Below are 19,195 nucleotides of genomic sequence, written 5' to 3'. Positions count from 1 at the left end.
GTGGGAAGAACCCCAGTACACGCGTGTGTTTGCATTTCTAGTCTCTAGCTGGTGGATTGTTTAGAGGAGGACTAGGAGTGTGGCCTCATTCAAGAGCATTGCTGGAGGAGGTGTTGTCACTGGCGTGAGGTTTCGGAAGCCCATGCCAGGCCCAGTGTCTCTTTCTCTCAGCTGCTGCCTGGGAATCAGGGTGTAAAACTCAGCTAGTGCTTTAGTCCTTGCCTGTCCGCTTCCTGCCATGAGGATAACGGACTCACTCTCTCCAACTGTAAGCAACCCCCCACCAAATGCTTTCTTTAATAGGAATTGCCTTCATCGTGGTGTCTCTTCACAGCAGAAGGGTAGTGACTAAGACAAAGACCTTCTTCTACCTTTAGCTGCCAGACTACCGAGACAAAAATGGACTGCATGAAATTGGGATGTTTAGCCGGGCGTGTTGGCGCACGCCTTTAATCCCAGCACTCGGGAGGCAGAGGCAGGCGGATCGCTGTGAGTTCAAAGCCAGCCTGGTCTACAAAGTGAGTCCAGGATGGCCAAGGCTACACAGAGAAACCCTGTCTCGAAAAACCAAAAAAAAAAAAAAAAAAAAAAAAAAAGAAATTGGGATGTTTCCCAGGAATCTCATGTTGGAGAGAAGGAGAGTGCTGGGCCCATGTTGCCAGCCAGATGGGGAGCTTGTTTCCTGGAAAGAGATTTCATAAAGTGTGTCAGACCACCTTGTCGGGGAGCCTGGAGCTTGGACAGTGGCGATGGGTGGGACCACATCTTGTCTTGGACTGCTTATTGTGCCTACCACTTGCCTACTATTTAAACCTAACTGTGCCGGGTGGTGGTTCACACGCCTTTAACCCAGCACTTGGGAGGCAGAGGCAGGTGGATCTCTGAGTTTGAGGCCAGCCTGGTCTACAGAGTAAGTTCCAGAACAGCTGGGCTGGAGAGATGGCTCAGAGGTTAAGAGCACTGACTGCTCTTCCAGAGGTCCTGAGTTCAATTCCCAGCAACCACATGGTGCCTCACAATCATCTATAATGTGATCTGATGCCCTCTTCTGGAATGCAGGTGTACATGCAGGCAGAGCACTGTGTACATAATAAATAAATAAATCTTTAAAAAAAAAAAAAAAAAAAAAAAAAAGTTCCAGAACAGCCAGGGCTACACAGAGAAACCCCGTGTCAAAAACAAAAACCCCCCAAATCAAAAAACAAAAACCTATAAAACTTAATGTCAGGACCCAGAAGATGAACTGGGGTGTCTGTGTGTCAAGGTGCTCCTTTTCCTCTTTCTCTTGGCCACGCTGAATAAGTCTCTATTCTTTGTTTTCTACTGCTTGTCTGTTTAGTTGGCCTGTTGAAGACAGAGTTGCCAGGGCCCAGGCTATGATTCTAAGAACTGAGGTAACACCAGCATTTCAAAACGACAAGCAGCTTTCTGATAGAACCTGACAAGGGAAAAGTCTTTGCATTCTTGTGTAGACATTGTGATTTCATTGTGGTCACTTTTATAATTTCCAAGGATCGAATTCAGGTTGTCTGGCTTGACAGCAGGAGCCTTTACCCAACGGCCTCTCATTTGCATGAAGTATTAGATAATGTCCACTTTTGATTTCTTCCTTGGCCCCCCCCCCCCCAATCACTGCTGGGCCTTGGTGGTTTCTTTACCTTGGCTGATTTCCTCTTAAATACTGTTTTCAGGACTGGGGATATAGCTTAGTGGCAGAGTGCTCTCTTAGCGTGCATGAAGCCCTGGGTTCTATTCTTAGCATGGTGAAACACAGACCGAAAGAAACAATAATAAGCATCCCCCCCACGGAAAATTCCTCCCCAAATGAAACACTTGGTTTCTAAAGTTTTTTTGTTTTTGTTTTTTAAACAATATTTGTTGTTTCACGTTTAGGTCTATATTGTCTTGAATTAAAAAAAATTCTTTTTGACCACTTCATGCATTTATATAGTGTATTTTGATCATCTCTATCTTCATTACCCTCTTTTATCTTATTCCTCCTGAACCTCTTCTTTTCCCCTCAAAGCCCCCTCACATTCTTCCTCCTCCTCACTTTTCTCTCTGTGACCCACTGAGTTTCATCGGGGGCTTAGCATGAGCACAGGCACCTTACAGCTGCACCACTGAGGACCAAGCTTGAGAGCAGCACAATCTACAGGAATAAACATAAGCATTTAGGAGGCAGTTTAGCAACATGTTCATTTAACAAAACAGCAGCGGGTTCCTCCTAGGACCTGTGACTTCCCTATGTGGACTGTGGTTCAAATCCAGCCAGAAGGCAGTTGTTGACCCCCTGTAAAATCATGTTACCATTTTCCCAGTGGCATGTCTTTCTTGCCATGTTAGTATTGTCGCATGCAGGGGTCACAGTTAAGACAGTGATTTTCTTTCCCATTAGTCTGCATAGCACCTTCTAGGCAGTATGAAATCTAACTGCAGGGAGGATGTTCTAGGTCAGTTCCAGCCTGATTTTTCTAAGTCCTTCAGCCAATTGTGTAGTGTCTACCAATATGATCTATTAGCAATAGCTTATATTGTCTTGGGGCCTCTGGGGTCTCCCTGACCAGTGGGAACTATCCCATGTCTGGCACTGGGATTTTCATTTAATAACCTGTGCTGAACTAGAAAGATGGTTCAACAGTTAAGAATGCCTACCCTACTGCTTCTGCAGAGGACCCAGGTTTGGTTCCCAGTACCCACGTCAGGTGGCTCACAATCGCCTAGAACTCCAGTTTCATGGGATCCTATTACCTCTGGCCCCTGTGTGTACCTGTGTGCACATGGAGTACAAACTCACACAGGAATATACACAAATTTAAAAAAATCTAAGAAAAAATGGCTTCTGGAAGCTGGAATTTATTTTTTATGTATGATATAAAGTAGAGATCATCCCTCCCCCATATTATAAAACTCTCTGTCCTGTGTGCTTATATTATATGAGATTTCATTTTCTACAACCTGCAGTGTGGAAGTGGTGAAGGGAGTGTGCCGTTGAATTTCACTCAGAGCCCGGCACGTATAATTAGCTAGTTTTTTACTTCTGTTTTGTTCCTCCTTGCAGAACAGTACTCAGAGGCTTAGTAAGTACTGCCTTTCAGGCCCCATAATATGTCCTTGTGCCTCCTACATGCCTGGAATGTGTGTAGGCTGCACAGGGGCCCAGAAAGGAGAGTCCTTTGTCACAGCAGGAGGAAGCCTTGTCCTGTCTCTTGCACTTAGCAATGCCTCATCAGAAGCTTTCGGCGTTTATGTAAGGACTTTAATTTTTCTTGAACTTGATCGAACTTAGCTTTAAACTCTTGTAGAATAGGATGTTGTTTCTCTTAGTCCTAGAATTGTCTTAGTTAGACACAGTCGTTGATATGCTAGCTTTGCGTTGTGAAAGTGTCTGCTCTTTGGGAAGGTATTAGTGGGCTTTGCAATACGGGGGGCTTCTAAAAGAAAGCCTCTTATAACTGTCTTCCATCTCTTATCTTCCACTTTAAATCATTTCTGTCTTGCCAAGTCCTCATACCAGGTGCTGCACTCAGAAAAAGTGAGGAAGAGGTTAAAAATAATTTATGTAAAGAAAAAGTGTGAGTGGTACGTGAATGAACATGGGCAGGGTTGGGTGGGGACACAGAGGGGAAAGTCGATGAGACGGGTTATGTCTTACATTAGGACTTCCATTGTTTTGTTTTGTTTTTTCGAGACAGGGTTTCTCTGTGTAGCCTTGGCTGTCCTAGACTTGCTTTTGTAGCCTAGGCTGGCCTCGAACTCACAGTGATCCTCCTGCCTCTGCCTCCCGAATGCTGGGCTTAAAGGCATGCACCACTACGCCCGGCTATCTTTTTTTTTCTTAGGGTAGCCTTGAACCGGCTCAAGGCTGTTTAGGAGGAAGCATTTTTTAGGATGATGGCTGGTAGGAGGGAAGGCTTTGTGTTTCTTGTTCCTTTTCAAGTATGTGCATTTGATCCAGGTTAGGGCTGGAAGGGTCAGCTATGGCAAAGATCTCAGTCTTAACCAGTCCTTTTCTGGATGTTAAAATAACGAAAGTCTGTAGGCTTTTATATGTGTGCATGTTTCTACTTCAGGAATAGGATATATGCACTTTATGTACATTAATTTGATCTGAAACTAGTTATTCAGATTTGAAAACAATGTGAATTACATTAATGATCAGACAACCTCATGGTTGTTGTTGTTGTTATTATTATTATTATTGTGCTATGCATTTCCTGGATTTTGTTGTTGTAGTCACTTCTCACTTGCAGTGATTATAGGAAATAGTTCCATAGTGACTCTCATTTCTTTCTTGCAATTACTGACACTGAAAAAAGAGGCTCTTGTCAAAGGGTAAAGCTTCTGTTGGTAACTGGTATATAATCACCACGGATGCGCCTGAGTTTATGTAGGAAAGCAGTGTGAGCGCGTGTGGACAGCTGAGGGGATAAGCTTCTATGTGCTCCAGTCAGTGATGTCTGGCTGAAGAGCACACACCCAGAGCTATAGATTCTGATGTGATTTCTGTTTTAAAAAATAAATTTTCTGGGCATGGTGGCGCACAGCTTTAATCTCAGCACTCGGGAGGCAGAGGCAGGCGGATTGCTGTGATTTCGAGGCCAGCCTGGTCTACAAAGCGAGTCCAGGACAGCCAGGGCTACACAGAGAAGCCCTGTCTCGAAAAAAAAAATTAAAAAAAAAATTTTTTTGTGTGTGTGTACATGTGTATACATGTGTATACGTGTGTGAGTGTGTGTAGGTCAGAGGACAGTTTGCAGGAATTGAGTCTTTCCTTTCATGTGGCTCCTAGGGATTAAGCTCAGGCTGTTGGGCTTGGTGGCAAGCACTTTTACTGGCTGAGCCATATTGCTGGCCCTAAATTCTTTGTGATTTCTTACAGTAAAAGGCGTGTAGTAGCCACAGACTGAAGATTGGGGCTGTTAAAATTATGCAATTGCTTTTTTCAAGTACAGCTGAACTTTGAAGTTTACTTATCTGTGTCTTGTTGTCATTATAGTGTTGTTAAAAGTTATCAGTGGAGCTGTGATGTGGCTCGGTGGTAACAGTTGTCCTGCGTGCACTGGGTTTAACCCTCAGTACCACAAGCAAACCGTATTAACTGGGTGTGGTAGTTTACACTTGGAATCCCAGCTTTAGGGCTACAAAGAGTGAGACCCTGTCTCAAAAACCAAACCAAACCAACCAGCCAGCCAGCCAGCCAGCTAACTGAGGTTGGGGATGTTGCTGGGAAGAGCACTTGCCTAGCATGCAAAAAGCCCAGCCCTGGGACCGAAGGTCATGTCATGTTAGCAAGATGTGCTGTTGATTAGAGCTGTTTAATATTTAGAGGCATTACTTTTCCTGGAATAGTACTTGATAGCCTGGGTGCAGTGGATGTTGTATTGTGAAAGTATCTGTATGAGTCAGGTGAATTTAATTTTGATTTACTGATATATGATAAGTAGTCCTTTGTGATGAGTTATAGTTATTCATCTGCTATATAATTGATGATTATATGTGTATGATAGAGATTGGAATCAACTGTTAGGGATAATTGATGGTAGCTAAAAACAATGATATGTGTGCTATAGGAGGTGGAGTAATACACTTCTTATTTTTATTAAATTAAATTTAATAATAACTATTATTATTATTATTTTTTAGAGGTTTTATAAAAAAAATTTTCAGGTCCCCTGGAGCTGTAGTTGCCAGCAGTTGTGAGGTACCTGACATAGGTGCTGGTGACCAGACTCAGGTCTTTGGAAGAGCAGCAAGTATCTTAACTGCTGAGCCATCTCTTTAGCAACTTAAGTGCTTTTTGAGTCAGGGTCTCATTGTATAGGATTGTATAGGGCTCTTCAGCTCCTAGTCTCTGTGCCTCAGCCTCATGGAGAATGCCCATTTTTTAAAAAAGATTTATTTATTTATTATGTATACAGTATTTCGCCTGCATGTATACCAGAAGAGAGCACCAGATCTCATTATAGATGGTTGTGAGCCACCATGTGGTTGCTGGGAATTGAACTCAGGACCTTTGGGAGAGCAGGTGGTGCTCTTAACCTCTGAGCCATCTCTCCAGCCCGAGAATGCCCATTTTACACTTAAACCTTTTTTTTTTTTTTTTTGTTTCTTTGAGACAGGGTTTCTCTGTGTAGCCTTGGCTGTCCAGGACTCACTTTGTAGACCAGGCTGGCTTCGAACTCACAGTGACCTGCCTGCCTATGCCTCCCAAGTGCTGGGATCAAAGGTGTGTACCACCATGTCCACCTTGCACACTTCCTTATTTTTCAGAGCTGAGGACCGAACCCAGGGCCTTGCACCTGCTAGACAAGCGCTCTACCATGACCTAAATCCTGAATCCCTTAAAAGCATTTTGACACTCATTTATTTTGTGTGTTGTGAGTGTGTGCACCACAGCATGTATGTGGGGATCAGATGACAGCTAGTGGGAGTCAGTTCTCTCTTCTTATCATGTGGGAGTCAGGTATCAAATTCAGGCTTGGCAGTCTTATTGGCTCAATGATTGAGTTCTTAAATGTGAAGACCAGGGCCTTGTAGAGAAAACCATTCGGAGCAAGACTTAGATTTCAATAACTTGTGAGTCATAGGCATACAGAAAGAAGGATTTAAGAGTGAAAGTAGGTCTGAGATGCAGTAGTACAAGGGCAGAGAGCTCTGGGCTAGCACGTACAAAGAGCCAGTAACTAGATGAATAAACAAGTAAAAGCTGTCAGTGGGCCTAGGCAAAGCTGATTAGCGTGCATCTCTATGCAGCTGTCAGCTTCTTCTGTCCTGTGCATGCTTCTTGGCTATGAAGAGCAGATCCAAGATCAGCTGCTTCTATAGAGGAAGCTGCCTCTTAGGAGCCCTCTGCTGTGTGTAGACTCAGAACTGCAGAACTCTCAGGGTAGGATGTAAGAAATACAAAACGGTTTCTCCAAAGAGTCTTCTGTTGGATTTTTTTTTTTTCCAGTGATGCCATCTGCAATTTTGTCATTTGCAATGATTCTCCCCTACGAGGTCAGCCTGTTATCTTCAATCCTGACTTTTTTGTGGAGAAACTCCGACATGAGAAACCAGAGGTGTTCACCGAGTTGGTGGTCAGCAATATCACAAGACTTATTGATTTGCCTGGAACTGAGCTGGCTCAGCTGATGGGGGAAGTGGACCTTAAGTTGCCTGGTGGGGCTGGCCCAGCGGCAGGATTCTTCAGGTCTCTAATGACACTCAAGCGGAAGGGTATGTCCTGCGTCTGTGGAGGGCAGTGGGTCTCAGCTACTGGTTGGTCTTTATTCTCTTTTGAAAAAAAATTATGTATTTTAAATTTATGTTATATGTTTGTGCCTGCTTGTTTGTATGTGCAGCAGGTATATGTAGGTACCCATGGAAGCCAGAAGGGGGCATCAGACCTCACGGAACTGCAGTTAGAGGCAGGATGAGCTGCTGCACCAGGTCCTCTGCAAGAGCAAGTGCTCTTACCTGCTGCTGAGCCACCCTTCCAGCACTGGCCTTTATCCTCTTAATGTTTGCACCCTCACTGAGAACTTAGAATTATGCTAAAGCATATTTTGGGCTTTCCCCCTCATTTTTATTACTAGAAGTTTAATCAGTAGTAATAAAAATATTAAACTGTCTAGATGAAGAAATACTTAAGCCTGGTGTGGTAATGCAAATCTCGGCAGTTATGCAGCTGAGGCAAGAGCATCTGAGTTTGACGGCAGGTTGGTCGGAGAGAGGTGGGGGGAGAAGAAAAAGAGGAGGGGGAAGTAAAGAAAAGGGAGAAGATAGAAAATATAGTCAGTGCCTGAGAGATGATATGATTAGTTTAGGCGGTTATCAAGGGCACTTTGTTCTCATGCCCTATGAGTATCATACTAAAATAATGTTTTTCAGGCATCGTTCTTTCCCTTTCTCTCTCCTTCCCTTTCTTTCTTTCTTTTTTTGGTTTTTCGAGACAGAGTTTCTCTGTGTAGCCTTCTCTGCTCTGGGCTCCCTCTGTAGACCAGGCTGGGCTGGAACTCACTGAGATCCACCTGCGTCTGCCTCCTGAGTGCTGAGATTAAAGGCATCCTTCCTTTCTTTTTGAGTTGGTATCTTTTTTTTTTTTTTTTAAAGATTTATTTATTATGTATACAGTCCTCTGCCTCTATGTACATCTGCAGGCCAGAAGAGGGCACCAGATCACATTGTAGATGGTTGCTGGGGATTGAATTTAGGACCTCCGGAAGAACAGACAGTGCTCTTAACCTCTGAGCCATCTCCTCAGCCCCTTGAGTTGGTATCTTACTCTGTTGTCTAGGCTTATTTCAAACTCCTAAGCTCAAGTAATTGTCTTACCTCAGCCTTTAGAATAGCTGGGACAGCCGGGCGTGGTGGCGCACGCCTTTAATCCCAGCACTTGGGAGGCAGAGGCAGGTGGATCGCTGTGAGTTCGAGGCCAGCCTGGTCTACAAAGTGAGTTCAGGATGGCCAAGGCTACACAGAGAAACCCTGTCTTGAAAAACCAAAAAAACAAAAACAAAAAACAAAATAGAATAGCTGGGACTACAGGAAAGCATTAAAATGCCAAGATGACAGTTCAGCTAAAATGGACAGTAGACTAAATACAGTTACAGTGCACACATTTAATCCCAGCACTCAGGAGGAAAAGGCAGGCAGATCTCTGTGAGTCTGAGGCTATCCTGGTTTACAGAGCAAGTTCCAGGACAGCCAGGGCTACACAGAGAAACCCTGTCTAGAAAAGCCAAAACAAACAAACACAAAAAACAAAAACCCCAAACCTAGAAAAACAAAACCACAATAAAAAACCCCAACCCACAGAGTCTAATGTGTGCGGTCTGTCTGCATGCACAGGGGTGTGGGGCGTGGGAGCATAAGGAATTTACCAGTGGCTACACCTCCAAAGAAAAGTGGTTCTTCCTCCCCCAGCAGCCACAGCTCCTCAGCTAGGGATGGGGCCTCTGGAGCCCCGAAGAAAGCACTCCACAGCATTCCTCCCCATGCTCTGCCTCCTACATTTTTTCTGCCCCCTTTGCTCCATGTTCCTTGAGCCTTCTGGCCAGAATGTTGCTGTATCTGTTGATGCTGATATGGGTTGAGTACTCACAATCAGCTATTCAGCACTGCGATGCCCGTCTTGAACAGAGCTCTCTGGCTGAGGTTGACGGGGGCTCACATCTATAGCATAAATATTTAGAAGACAGTTTGACAGCTTGACAGTTCAGCAAAGCAATAGTAGGTGCTCCTGAAGGCCTGTGGGCTTCTGACCAGGCTTACAGTATCTTGTGTGAATCTCTCCTGAGGAGCAGGCTTTAGAGCTGGTCAGGAAGTGTGCAGCACTACTTTTGATAAGATAACCCTGCTTTATTTTATTCATTGTAAGGAAATCATTAGGCAAGATGAAATATTTAAACATTATAAGATCATGTTCTTGGGCTGGAGAGATGGCTCAGAGATTAAGAGCACTGGCTGCTCTTCCAGAGGTCCTGAGTTCAATTCCCAACAACCACATGGTGGCTCACAACCATCTATAATGTGACCTGTTACCCTCTCTTCTGGTCTGCAGGTGTACATGGCAGGGCACTGCATGCATAATAAATAAATAAATATTTTTTAAAAAGATCATGTTCTCACACACACACACCACCACATGTAGGTGCCCACATACCTACACATATATACATGCAAATAAATAAACAAATGTAAAAAAGTTAAAAAAATATTACATCCTGTACCAACTCTAGTGAATAATTGTCAGGACTTAACAATCACATTCAGGTTCTTATTTTGTTTGTTTAAAGTTGGATGTCAGTGTGCTGGGTGTTGTTTCTTAAATAAGGAAAAGTCTTTGCTTCCAGGAATTCATGCTCTGATAGTGAATTTGGAGAGAATTGACTAGATAATTGTTCTGACCGAATTTTTTTTCTAGTTTTTAGTCTTAATTTTAAGAAAAAGTTTGTGTACCAATCTTGTGAAAAATCAATGACAATAGGATGCTTAGATGACTAGAATCACGGTGTTTGGGCTGGTGAGATGGCTCAGCAGGGAAAGGCATCCAGTGCCAGCCTGAGGAGCTGAGTCTGAGCCGAGGACCCACATGGTGGAGGGAGGAAAGAACCATCTTCCACAAGTTGTCCTCTGACCACCTTGTGTGTATCATGCCCCTGCCCCTGCATAAAGAAATGCACATACAAATAATCATCACATGGATGGCCTTGTGCTCCTTATGTGATACAGCCCTGTCCTATGCTATGCCTTTTTCAGAAAAAGGAGTGGTATTTGGATCTCCACTGACGGAGGAAGGCATTGCCCAGATATACCAGCTGATTGAATATCTGCACAAAAGTAAGAAAGCTTCAGTGTTCTGTGTTTAATGAAGAATTGTTCGTTTTCCTTTGAGAGAATGAGGATTGGTAGGAGGCAGCTACCCATTAACAAGGAAGTGAGCAAATGATGACTTCAGATGGTAGATGTTTAAAAAATATTTCCTTTTGAACTTCATGTCAATTACTGATTTGTCTTGCTTTCAAAGATGTAGATAAATTAGATAATGTCTATGAAATCATAATTACTTCTTAATTCAGACAATTCTGGAACAATTCCTTGTTGCTAAAGAATTGACATTTATTCAAGAAAGCCTCATACTCCACCTTCAGAATTCTGTGACTAACATACATTCTTCAGGTTTTAGTAGTGCTGTGGGCTGTGTTGTTGTGAGAGCTCAGCACAGCTGAGTACATGAGAAGTGTGGAGCCTTCTGTGTGACCTGATACATTTAAGATATGAACCCCACATCTTTATGACTTACTGGATGTGAGGCACTGTAGGAGGAGCTACACCACAGGGTGCAGACTCACATCTTAAGACGGTTTGAGGCAGGGGTGGGAGAGAGATGGCTCAGCAGTTAAGAGCACTGGCTGCTCTTCTAGAGGAACCAGGTTCAAGTCCCAGCATCCACATAGCGGTTCAAAAATGTTTGTACCTCAGGTTCCTGGGGGACCTGGCACCCTCACGTAGACATATATCTAGGCAAAATACCAATGTACATAAAATAAAAATAAATAAATTGTTTAAAAGGGGGGGTTTGAGGCATCTGATGTGTGGGGATTTTTGTTGTTGCAAAAAGATTAAAACCATCACCAGCCATCATGGTTTTAAGATAGGGAGGCTGCAGGTTTTCAGCCTGTTTGAATGATGAGACTATCTGGCACTGGCAGCCCAGCTGCCAGCTGCTGTGTGGGTGTGGTCTGCTGGAGCACAGGGCTGTGTGGGTGTGGTCTACTGGAGCATGGGGCTGTGTGGGTGTGGCCTGCTGGAGCACAGGGCTGTGTGGGTGTGGTCAGCTGGAGCACAGGGCTGTGTGGGTGTGGTCTGCTGGAGCACAGGGCTGTGTAGGTGTTTGTTGTGTGTCCCACTCATTCCTTTGCTATCACCTGCCTGGGTCCTTTGGCCATGGAACTCAGACCCAATCTCCATACATGAGCTTAGGACCTAATTGCATGGGAGCAGTTTATTTGGAATGACCCTAAGCTTTTGGGAGTCTCTTAGCTGCAGGGTGATATATTAGAATTCTCTGAATTTATTATTGGTTGAAGAAAACAGTTTACAGAAGCCATAGACTTTCATAGGTGAACTCAGCTCCTTGAGAGTCTGTGAGCAACACAAATAAAGGGTTTTCTTTCACCTTAATTTTCAAGCTTATTTTTTCTTTCTTTTTTTGCTCAAATTCAGTATCCAGTAGTACCTCAAAAGGATGAATAACCCTTGCAGGACCACCTTTCAGTCTGAGTCTTAGGGGCCCAAAAAGATCTCAAACTTTCCTAGAAATATTGGTAAAACCTCCTTTGGAAAGGGTGCTGTGCAAGGTTTTTAGGTTGTTCTTTGTTTTTTCAAGACAGGGTTTCTTTGCAGCTCTGGCTATCCAGGACTCACTTTGTAGACCAGGCTGGCCTCCAACTCACAGAAATCTACCTGCCTCTGCCTCCCACATACTGGGATTAAAGGCATGTGCTACCATGCCTGCCCCACTGTAAAAGGTCTTTAAAGGCAAAACTGTGTTTATACTGTACACATTAATCATGGCTCTCTCTTGTTTCTTTTGGTCTGTCCATGCTGAGCAGACTTGCGAGTAGAGGGCTTGTTCAGGGTACCCGGCAACAGCGTCCGGCAGCAGCTTTTGAGAGATGCTCTCAATAATGGAACTGATATTGACTTGGATTCGGGAGAGTTTCACTCAAATGATGTTGCCACCCTGCTGAAGATGTTTCTAGGAGAGTTACCAGAGCCCCTGCTGACCCATAAACATTTCCATGTACACCTCAAAATTGCTGGTGAGTATGAGAAGAAGGAGATCAAAGTATTTTTTTCAGTTTAGTAAAGTCCTTTGTGATTTCCTGTTGCTTGTTACTCTGTAGTGCTCTGATGTTGGCTCAGGCTTCATGATCCTCCTGGCCTCCACTGGGTACTTACAAATCTTGGCTAGTTAAGTTTGATTTGATCAATTGTTATTTTTTTCCTCTTTATCCTTCTCCTTTTTAAACTTTTTTTTTCCTCCCAAGACAGGGTTTCTGTGTAGCCCTGGTTGTCCTGGACTCACTTTGTAGACCAGGCTGGCCTTGAACTTAAAGAGATCCGCCTGCCTCTGCCTCCCGAGTGCTGGGATTAAAGGAATGTGCCACCATGCTCAGCCCTTTTAAACAATTTTTAAAATTACATTTATTTTGTATGTTCATGTGTGTTTGGGTACAGAGGAAGCTGCACAAACCACTCAGACACCACTCTCAGATATGGATGGCTTATTGAACATATACCCCAAGACTGATGATGATCAAGGACACAGAGTAGACTTGGGAGCCAAACTATGACAACCAACATTCTCTAGAGACAGCTTATGAAGGCAAACCCCACAATTAGCTTATACAGGGAGCAGGGTTGTCAACTCTGATTGACTCAGACCAGACAAAGCAGTTCTAGCTGACCTTGAATTTGATTGGTCCCAAATGGAGCTTATGGTTAGGGCCAGCTGCACTTAAGGTTGTGGAATTCCTTAGGAGTAGCAAAGCCACAGAGTATGCCAAACATAAACATAGTTTTTGGTCAACCAGACCTTGCACAGAGAGCTTTGCCTAATATCAGCAAGAAGCTGAGATGATGTGGCAGGTAGGTATGAGGTAAAAATGGCTACCCAAAAGGAGCAGGCCTCAACACTGCACATGGCATAGCATGCATGTGGAGGTCAGAGGATAATTTGTGGGAGTCAGTTGTCTCCTTCTACTGTGTGGTCCTGATGACTGCTCTCAGGTCATCAAGCTTGGCAGCAAGCACCTTTAACTTCTGAGCCATCCCACTGACTTTAAATGTTTTGCTTTTAAAAATAAATATTTTTCAAAAGATCTATTTATTTTTATTTTACATGTATGGGTATTTGGCCTGTACGTGTTTGTGCACCACATGGATACAGTGTCCTTGGAGGCCAGGAAAGGGGGTTGGAGCCCTTGGAGCTGCTTGTTAGCTTGAGTGCTGGGAACTGAGTGCAGGTGGTCTGCAAGAGCAGCAAGTGCTCTTAACCTCTGAGTCATCTTTCTGTCTCCTTAAGTGTAGCTCAGCGTAATGCTGGAACACTTCAGTCACTGGATAAAGGTGTGCCTTCCCTTAGGGTTGGATGGTGTTGCTGGGTCTATATCTCTCAGATGGTTGCTGGCTCTGTGCTTTTGCCTTGGTTTGGAGTTTTTGCTAGGCATTTCCGTGCCTAAGTTGAGGTCATCTCTGCCTTTGCAAGTCGCTTCTTTTAAAAGCATTATTATTTGCTTATTGAGTAGGCAGTCTGTCCACATGGTCAAGATGGAAAAGCTTCTCTCAAACCCCGTTCCCTGGCATCACTTCTTCCCAGAGGTAACCAGTGCTGTGATGTCTCATGTAGTCTTTAAGAGGGGTCCCTCTGTTTATGTAAAGGCAGAATATTATACATATTGTTCTAGGTTTGCTTTTTCGCTTATTGTATCTTGGAGAATGTTCTATTCTTAGTGGATAGTTTCCTCATTCTTTGTTTCTATGTGGTAGGGAATTTATTCTTAAATTGCACAGTAGGCTCTTAGTGTACATAGTGTCAAAATCCATGCTTAGTTTTCCACCCACGGCATTTCTTCTTTCTCCCTCACTTTCCCTCTGCCCTTCACCTTCTCTGCCTCCCTCCCTCTCCACCCCTCTCTGAGACAAATGCTCTTAACCTCTGAGCCATCTCTCTAGCCCTTCAGCCGAGATATTTTTCTTTTATTATAATTTATTCATATTACATCCTGATTGTTATCCCCTTGCTTGTATCTTCCCATTCCCATCCATTTGTACCCTCTTTCCCTCTTCCGCCCTATTCCCCTCCCCTAGACCTCCTTGGCAACCATCTGACCACAGCCTATCAGATCTCATCCGGATAGCCTGCATCCCCTTCCTCTGTGTGCCTGCATGGTCTCCCTGCCAAGGGGAGGTAATCAAATTGGGAGCACCAGAGTTCATGTCAGAGGCAGTCTCCGTCCCCATGCCCCACCCCCCAACCGTGGGGAATGAGCTGTCCATTGGCTAGATCTGAACAGCGGGTCTAGGTTCTCTGCATGCATTGTCCTTGGTTGGTGTAACAGCTTGTGCAGGCCCCCCTGGGTACAGATCCACCAACTCTTTTTTTTTTTTTTCGAGACAGGGTTTCTCTGTGTAGCCTTGGCCGTCCTGGACTCACTTTGTAGACCAGGCTGGCCTCGAACTCACAGCAATCCACCTGCCTCTGCCTCCCGAGTGCTGGGATTAAAGGCGTGCGCTACCACGCCCGGCTCGATCCACCAACTCTTGATAGTCTCCTTGTAGGGTTCCTGATCCTTTGGGTCCTTCCATCCCCCTATTCTTCCATACCATTCTCAGTGCTCCACCCAGAGTCCAGGTGAGATTTTTAAAGTCACATTCACTGGCGATTTTGATGGTACACATGAGGACTCATTACTAATATGTATGGAATTAAAAATAACTTATTTAATTTTATTTTTGTGTGTGTTGGTGTGAGGGTATCAGATCCATTGGAACTGGAGTCACAGACAGTTGTGAGCTGCCATGTGGGTGCTGGGAATTGAACCTGGGTCCTTGGGAAGAGCAGACAGTGCTTTTAACCATTGAGCCACCTCTCCAGCCCCATATGCATGGAATTTTACAGTTACGTTTCAGAGATATAGTTTTGTTTTGTTTTGGTTTTGGTTTTTGAAACAGGGTTTCTCTGTGTAGCCTTGGCTGTTGTGGATGTGCTTTTGTAGACTTGGCTGGCCTTGAACTCATAGTGATCCACCTGCCTCTGCTTCCCGAGTGCTGAGATCACAGGCCTGCACCACCTCCACTGGCCTGATTCTTTTATTCCTTTTCTTTCTTTGATGGGATGAGGGAGGAAATAACATTAACTTCTTTTTTGCTGCCTTATTCCTTCTTTTTCAATAATTTTGTTTTGTTTTCAAGATTTGATGCAGTTTGATGATAAAGGAAATAAGACCAACGTACCAGACAAGGAGCGGCAGATTGAGGCCCTGCAGCTGCTCTTCCTCATCCTCCCTCCTGCCAACCGTAACTTGCTGAAGTTACTGCTTGACCTCCTGTATCAAACCGCGAAGAAGCAAGACAAGAATAAGATGTCTGCCCACAACCTTGCCCTTATGTTTGCACCTCATGTCCTGTGGCCCAAAAATGTTAGTATTGACGGGAAGGTGTTTAGATTTTCTCGGGCTGGGCTCTTCCTGTGGATACATTGGTGAGGTTATCAAGGGTCCAAGGTCCAGCTTTCATGTTGATGAGGTCAGGGGTCATCAAAGCTGAGGGGTCTGGTTCCTGTAACTCACTGATAAGCCAGTCTCCAGTGCTCCTGCATGGACGCCTCCTGAACGTCGTCACTGTAGCTGCTAAAGAAGCCTCGGGAGGCAGAGGCAGGCAGGTCGATGCAAGTTTCAGGCCAGCCTGCTCTACAAAGTTACTCCAGGACAGCCAAGGCTACACAGAGAGACCCTGTCTTGGGGAAAAAAAAAGCTAGAATATTTGTTTTGGCTAGATAGTGTGAACCCATCTTAATAGGAATGCTTCTTGGCAAATCAAATGGCTTTCTAATGAATGAAGGAATAAAATAAATTAATTTCTAAAGGTTTAGAATAGAGTAGTGTGGTTGTGTGGGATAATATTTTAAGCCAACAGAGCAATCCAACATGTCCTAACCATTTTACTCACATATACTTAGTTCTTTTTCATAAAACTAAACGTGCTTCTTACTGGGGCCATGGCCTCATTAGTGGCTCACATTTAAAAAGAGCCTGGTAGACAAGTGTTTGACCTGGACACACAAAGCTTAGCTTCCTGCCCATTCACAGCACAGGCTTTGATGTGAGACGAGACTGTGAGCAGCTTCTCTGGGTTGGGAACTGCAGTCCAGATTTGGTACCTGATTCCTCATACTTTCTGTAGCGTGCGCGTGGAGTCGTTGTGACCAGTGACCTCATGCGTTGCTGGAAAAACAACAGAAATAGATTGTTCTGGTGGTGAGCACCTCCCAGTTCTTAATGTCCTTTGCTTTGTCTCTTTCCACTGGCTAGGTCACTGCAAATGACCTTCAGGAAAATATCACAAAGTTAAACACTGGCATGGCTTTTATGATCAAACATTCCCAGAAACTTTTTAAGGTAGGTAGGGGTGGCATTTGGTTGGTGATAGGACGGGGGAGATGGGGGCAGAGTAGGATCCTAGAGGAGAGCTGCTGTTGGGGTTGTAAAGCAGAATGGGAGGTAGGGAGGGCTAAGACTAGGGGCCAGGGCTGTCTCTGTCCTCTGGCTGACTGGACCCACCCTCAGCCATCTGCTTTTCTAATGGAAGGAAGCCGGAGCTGGTGGCTGCCTAATTTTATTTTGCGTACCTGCCCAAGTTTTGCGAGTTTGGCAGCCCTCTTTCATTTCTATTGGTCTTTTCAGCCTAAGCAGGCAGTGTTTCTGGGGGATACATTTCTTAAGAAGTTTGTAGGTCTTCTATAGATTTCAGTCCATTAAACAGAAGACACATATACTAATCTCTGAAAGTGAAATCTCCTACCTTGGTCTCCTGCTGAGCAGCTGAGTGCAATGTCTAAGTTTCCTAAAGGCTTTCGGCTTCAGATGAGAATCCCAGATGCAAAGTGGCCTCTTGAAAGGAAGCTTTTTAGACCGCACGCCATTGTCCTGCAGCTTCTAAATGTTTATGAACGACTTAGCCATCAGAATACATCTCTTCCATAGGGCTCTTCTGTCATCTAAGAGCACCACCACTTCTGGGTCTCTCCCTCCTTCCCTTCCTTCCTTCCTTCTTTCTTCTTTTCCTTTCCTTATCTTTTTCTTTCCTTTTTAGACAGGGTTTCTCTGTGTAGCCCTGGCTGTTCTGGAACTTGCTCTGTAGACCAGGCTGACCCCAAATTTAAAGATCTGCCTGCCTCTGCCTCTTGAGTGCTGGAATTAAAGGCATGAGTCAGCCACTGCCTGGTTCTTCCTTTTCTTTTTAAAAAATAAACTTTATTATCAAAAATAAAAACCAAAACCAAAAATAAGACCTTATTGGTGAATAAAAATGTCACATGTCAAAATTAACCCAAAGTCTCTATAACTTAAAGACATACAGTGTGAGGAAGTTGGAGCCCATGATTCTAGAGCAAAGGCAAGGCAGCAGGGATAGCTGGGAGCTCAGGAGGCAGAGACAGGGAGGGAGTGCCACACAGCAGCCACAGTGGGGCCTCCCATCACATCTGTGGAAACAGCAGCCACAGTGGGGACTTCCTAGACTTCCCATCAGATTTGTGGGGGTGTCTATTTGGTCCAATATGGTATTTTGGAAATTGTTCGGCTTTTCAGAGTCATCTACCATTAGACACTATCATGATTCTCTTTCTGTGGCCTGAAGGAATTTTAGGTCCTATTAACCAATGAGTCCTGGTTTTCTTTTATGTCTGCCCAGGCTCCTGCTTATATTCGGGAATGTGCCAGATTGTACTATTTGGGCTCCAGAACTCAAGTATCAAAGGTAAGAACAGGACACTGGTCTTCAAATAAGGGAAGAGTTAAGATTAGTGACATTTTAGAACAAAGTGTAACATCATCTTTAAGCCGTGTTTTTAATGTTACAGCCCAAATTTATCTAATCACTTGTTTTAGCAAGGACAAAGACTAAGACACAAAGTGGTTGTAATAAAAATGCCCCTATGTGCAATATGCTCACTTGCTTTCAGAGGTCCTCCCTGGTGGATGATATCCTCTACATATCTATCATCACACAGATCATATGTTAAAGTTTTACATAAACCTATACGTATTTTTATAGCCTATGATCTAAGTAACCTGTAAATACCAAGTATATAATAGTAACCAAAGTTCAGTATTATGTAATTCATTATTTATTTTTTTATTTTTTTTTTGGTTTTTCGAGACAGGGTTTCTCTGTGTAGCCTTGACTGTCCTGGACTCACTTTGTAGTCCAGGCTGGCCTTGAATTTACAGCGACCCGCCTGCCTCTGCCTCCCAAGTGCTGGGATTAAAGGCATGCGCCACCACGCCCGGCTATGTAATTCATTATTTAAAAAATTTTAAATTTAATTAAAATATGTGTATGTGCGTATGGCTGAGTATGTATAAGTTTGCCATTTGTGTGCAGCAGCCCATGAAATCAGAAGGTGGTGTTGAATCCTCTGGAACTGGGGTTACGAGTGGCTATGAGCCACCCATGTGTGTGTCCTTGGGAAGAGCAGCCAGTGCTTTTAACTGCCAAGCCATCTCTCCAGCCCCAGTTTCACGTTGTTCAGTATGTGTGTTTGTGTGTGTTTTGATGGTAGTGGCAGTGGGGCTTGGTTTGCGCCAGGGCTTCTTTATGTAGCTCTGTCTATCTTGGAACTGGCTGTATAGAATAGGTTGGCCTTGAATTCTCAGAGATCTGCCTGACTCTGCTTCCCAAATGCTGAGATTAAAGGCATGCAACACCATGTTTAGGCTGGGCAGTGGTGGCACACACCTTTAATGCCAGCATCTGAGAGGCAAAGGTAGGCAGATCTTTGCAACTTTGAGGCCAGCCTAGTCTACAGAATAAGTTCTAGGACAGCCAGGGCTACACTGAGAAACTGTGCCTTGAACCCTGCGCCCCTGCCCCCTCCCCCCTTCCCTCCTCACCCCCGTGTTTATTTTTACTTATGTGTGTA

General features: G+C 44.2%; 1 protein-coding gene across 4 annotated transcripts in view; it reads left to right on the top strand.

Annotated features, from left to right (window-relative positions):
• Positions 1-19,195, top strand: part of Arhgap19 (Rho GTPase activating protein 19) — a 37,301-nt gene that overhangs the window by 6,756 nt on the left and 11,350 nt on the right. For 2 of the 4 annotated variants that reach the window (XM_051146555.1, XM_051146553.1), the window contains exons 2-7: positions 6,956-7,221; positions 10,246-10,326; positions 12,102-12,311; positions 15,466-15,692; positions 16,584-16,670; positions 17,965-18,030. In XM_051146555.1, coding sequence (XP_051002512.1) covers positions 6,956-7,221; positions 10,246-10,326; positions 12,102-12,311; positions 15,466-15,692; positions 16,584-16,670; positions 17,965-18,030 — 937 coding nt within the window. Of the gene's footprint in view, positions 1-2,973; positions 3,251-6,955; positions 7,222-10,245; positions 10,327-12,101; positions 12,312-15,465; positions 15,693-16,583; positions 16,671-17,964; positions 18,031-19,195 lie in introns of those variants that run through there. The other 2 variants (XM_051146554.1, XM_051146557.1) reach the window with 2 other exon arrangements.

The sequence above is a fragment of the Acomys russatus genome, chromosome 5, assembly GCF_903995435.1.
Source record: "Acomys russatus chromosome 5, mAcoRus1.1, whole genome shotgun sequence".
Taxonomy (NCBI): Eukaryota; Metazoa; Chordata; class Mammalia; order Rodentia; family Muridae; genus Acomys; species Acomys russatus.
This window is presented reverse-complemented; position numbering and strand designations above follow the sequence as displayed.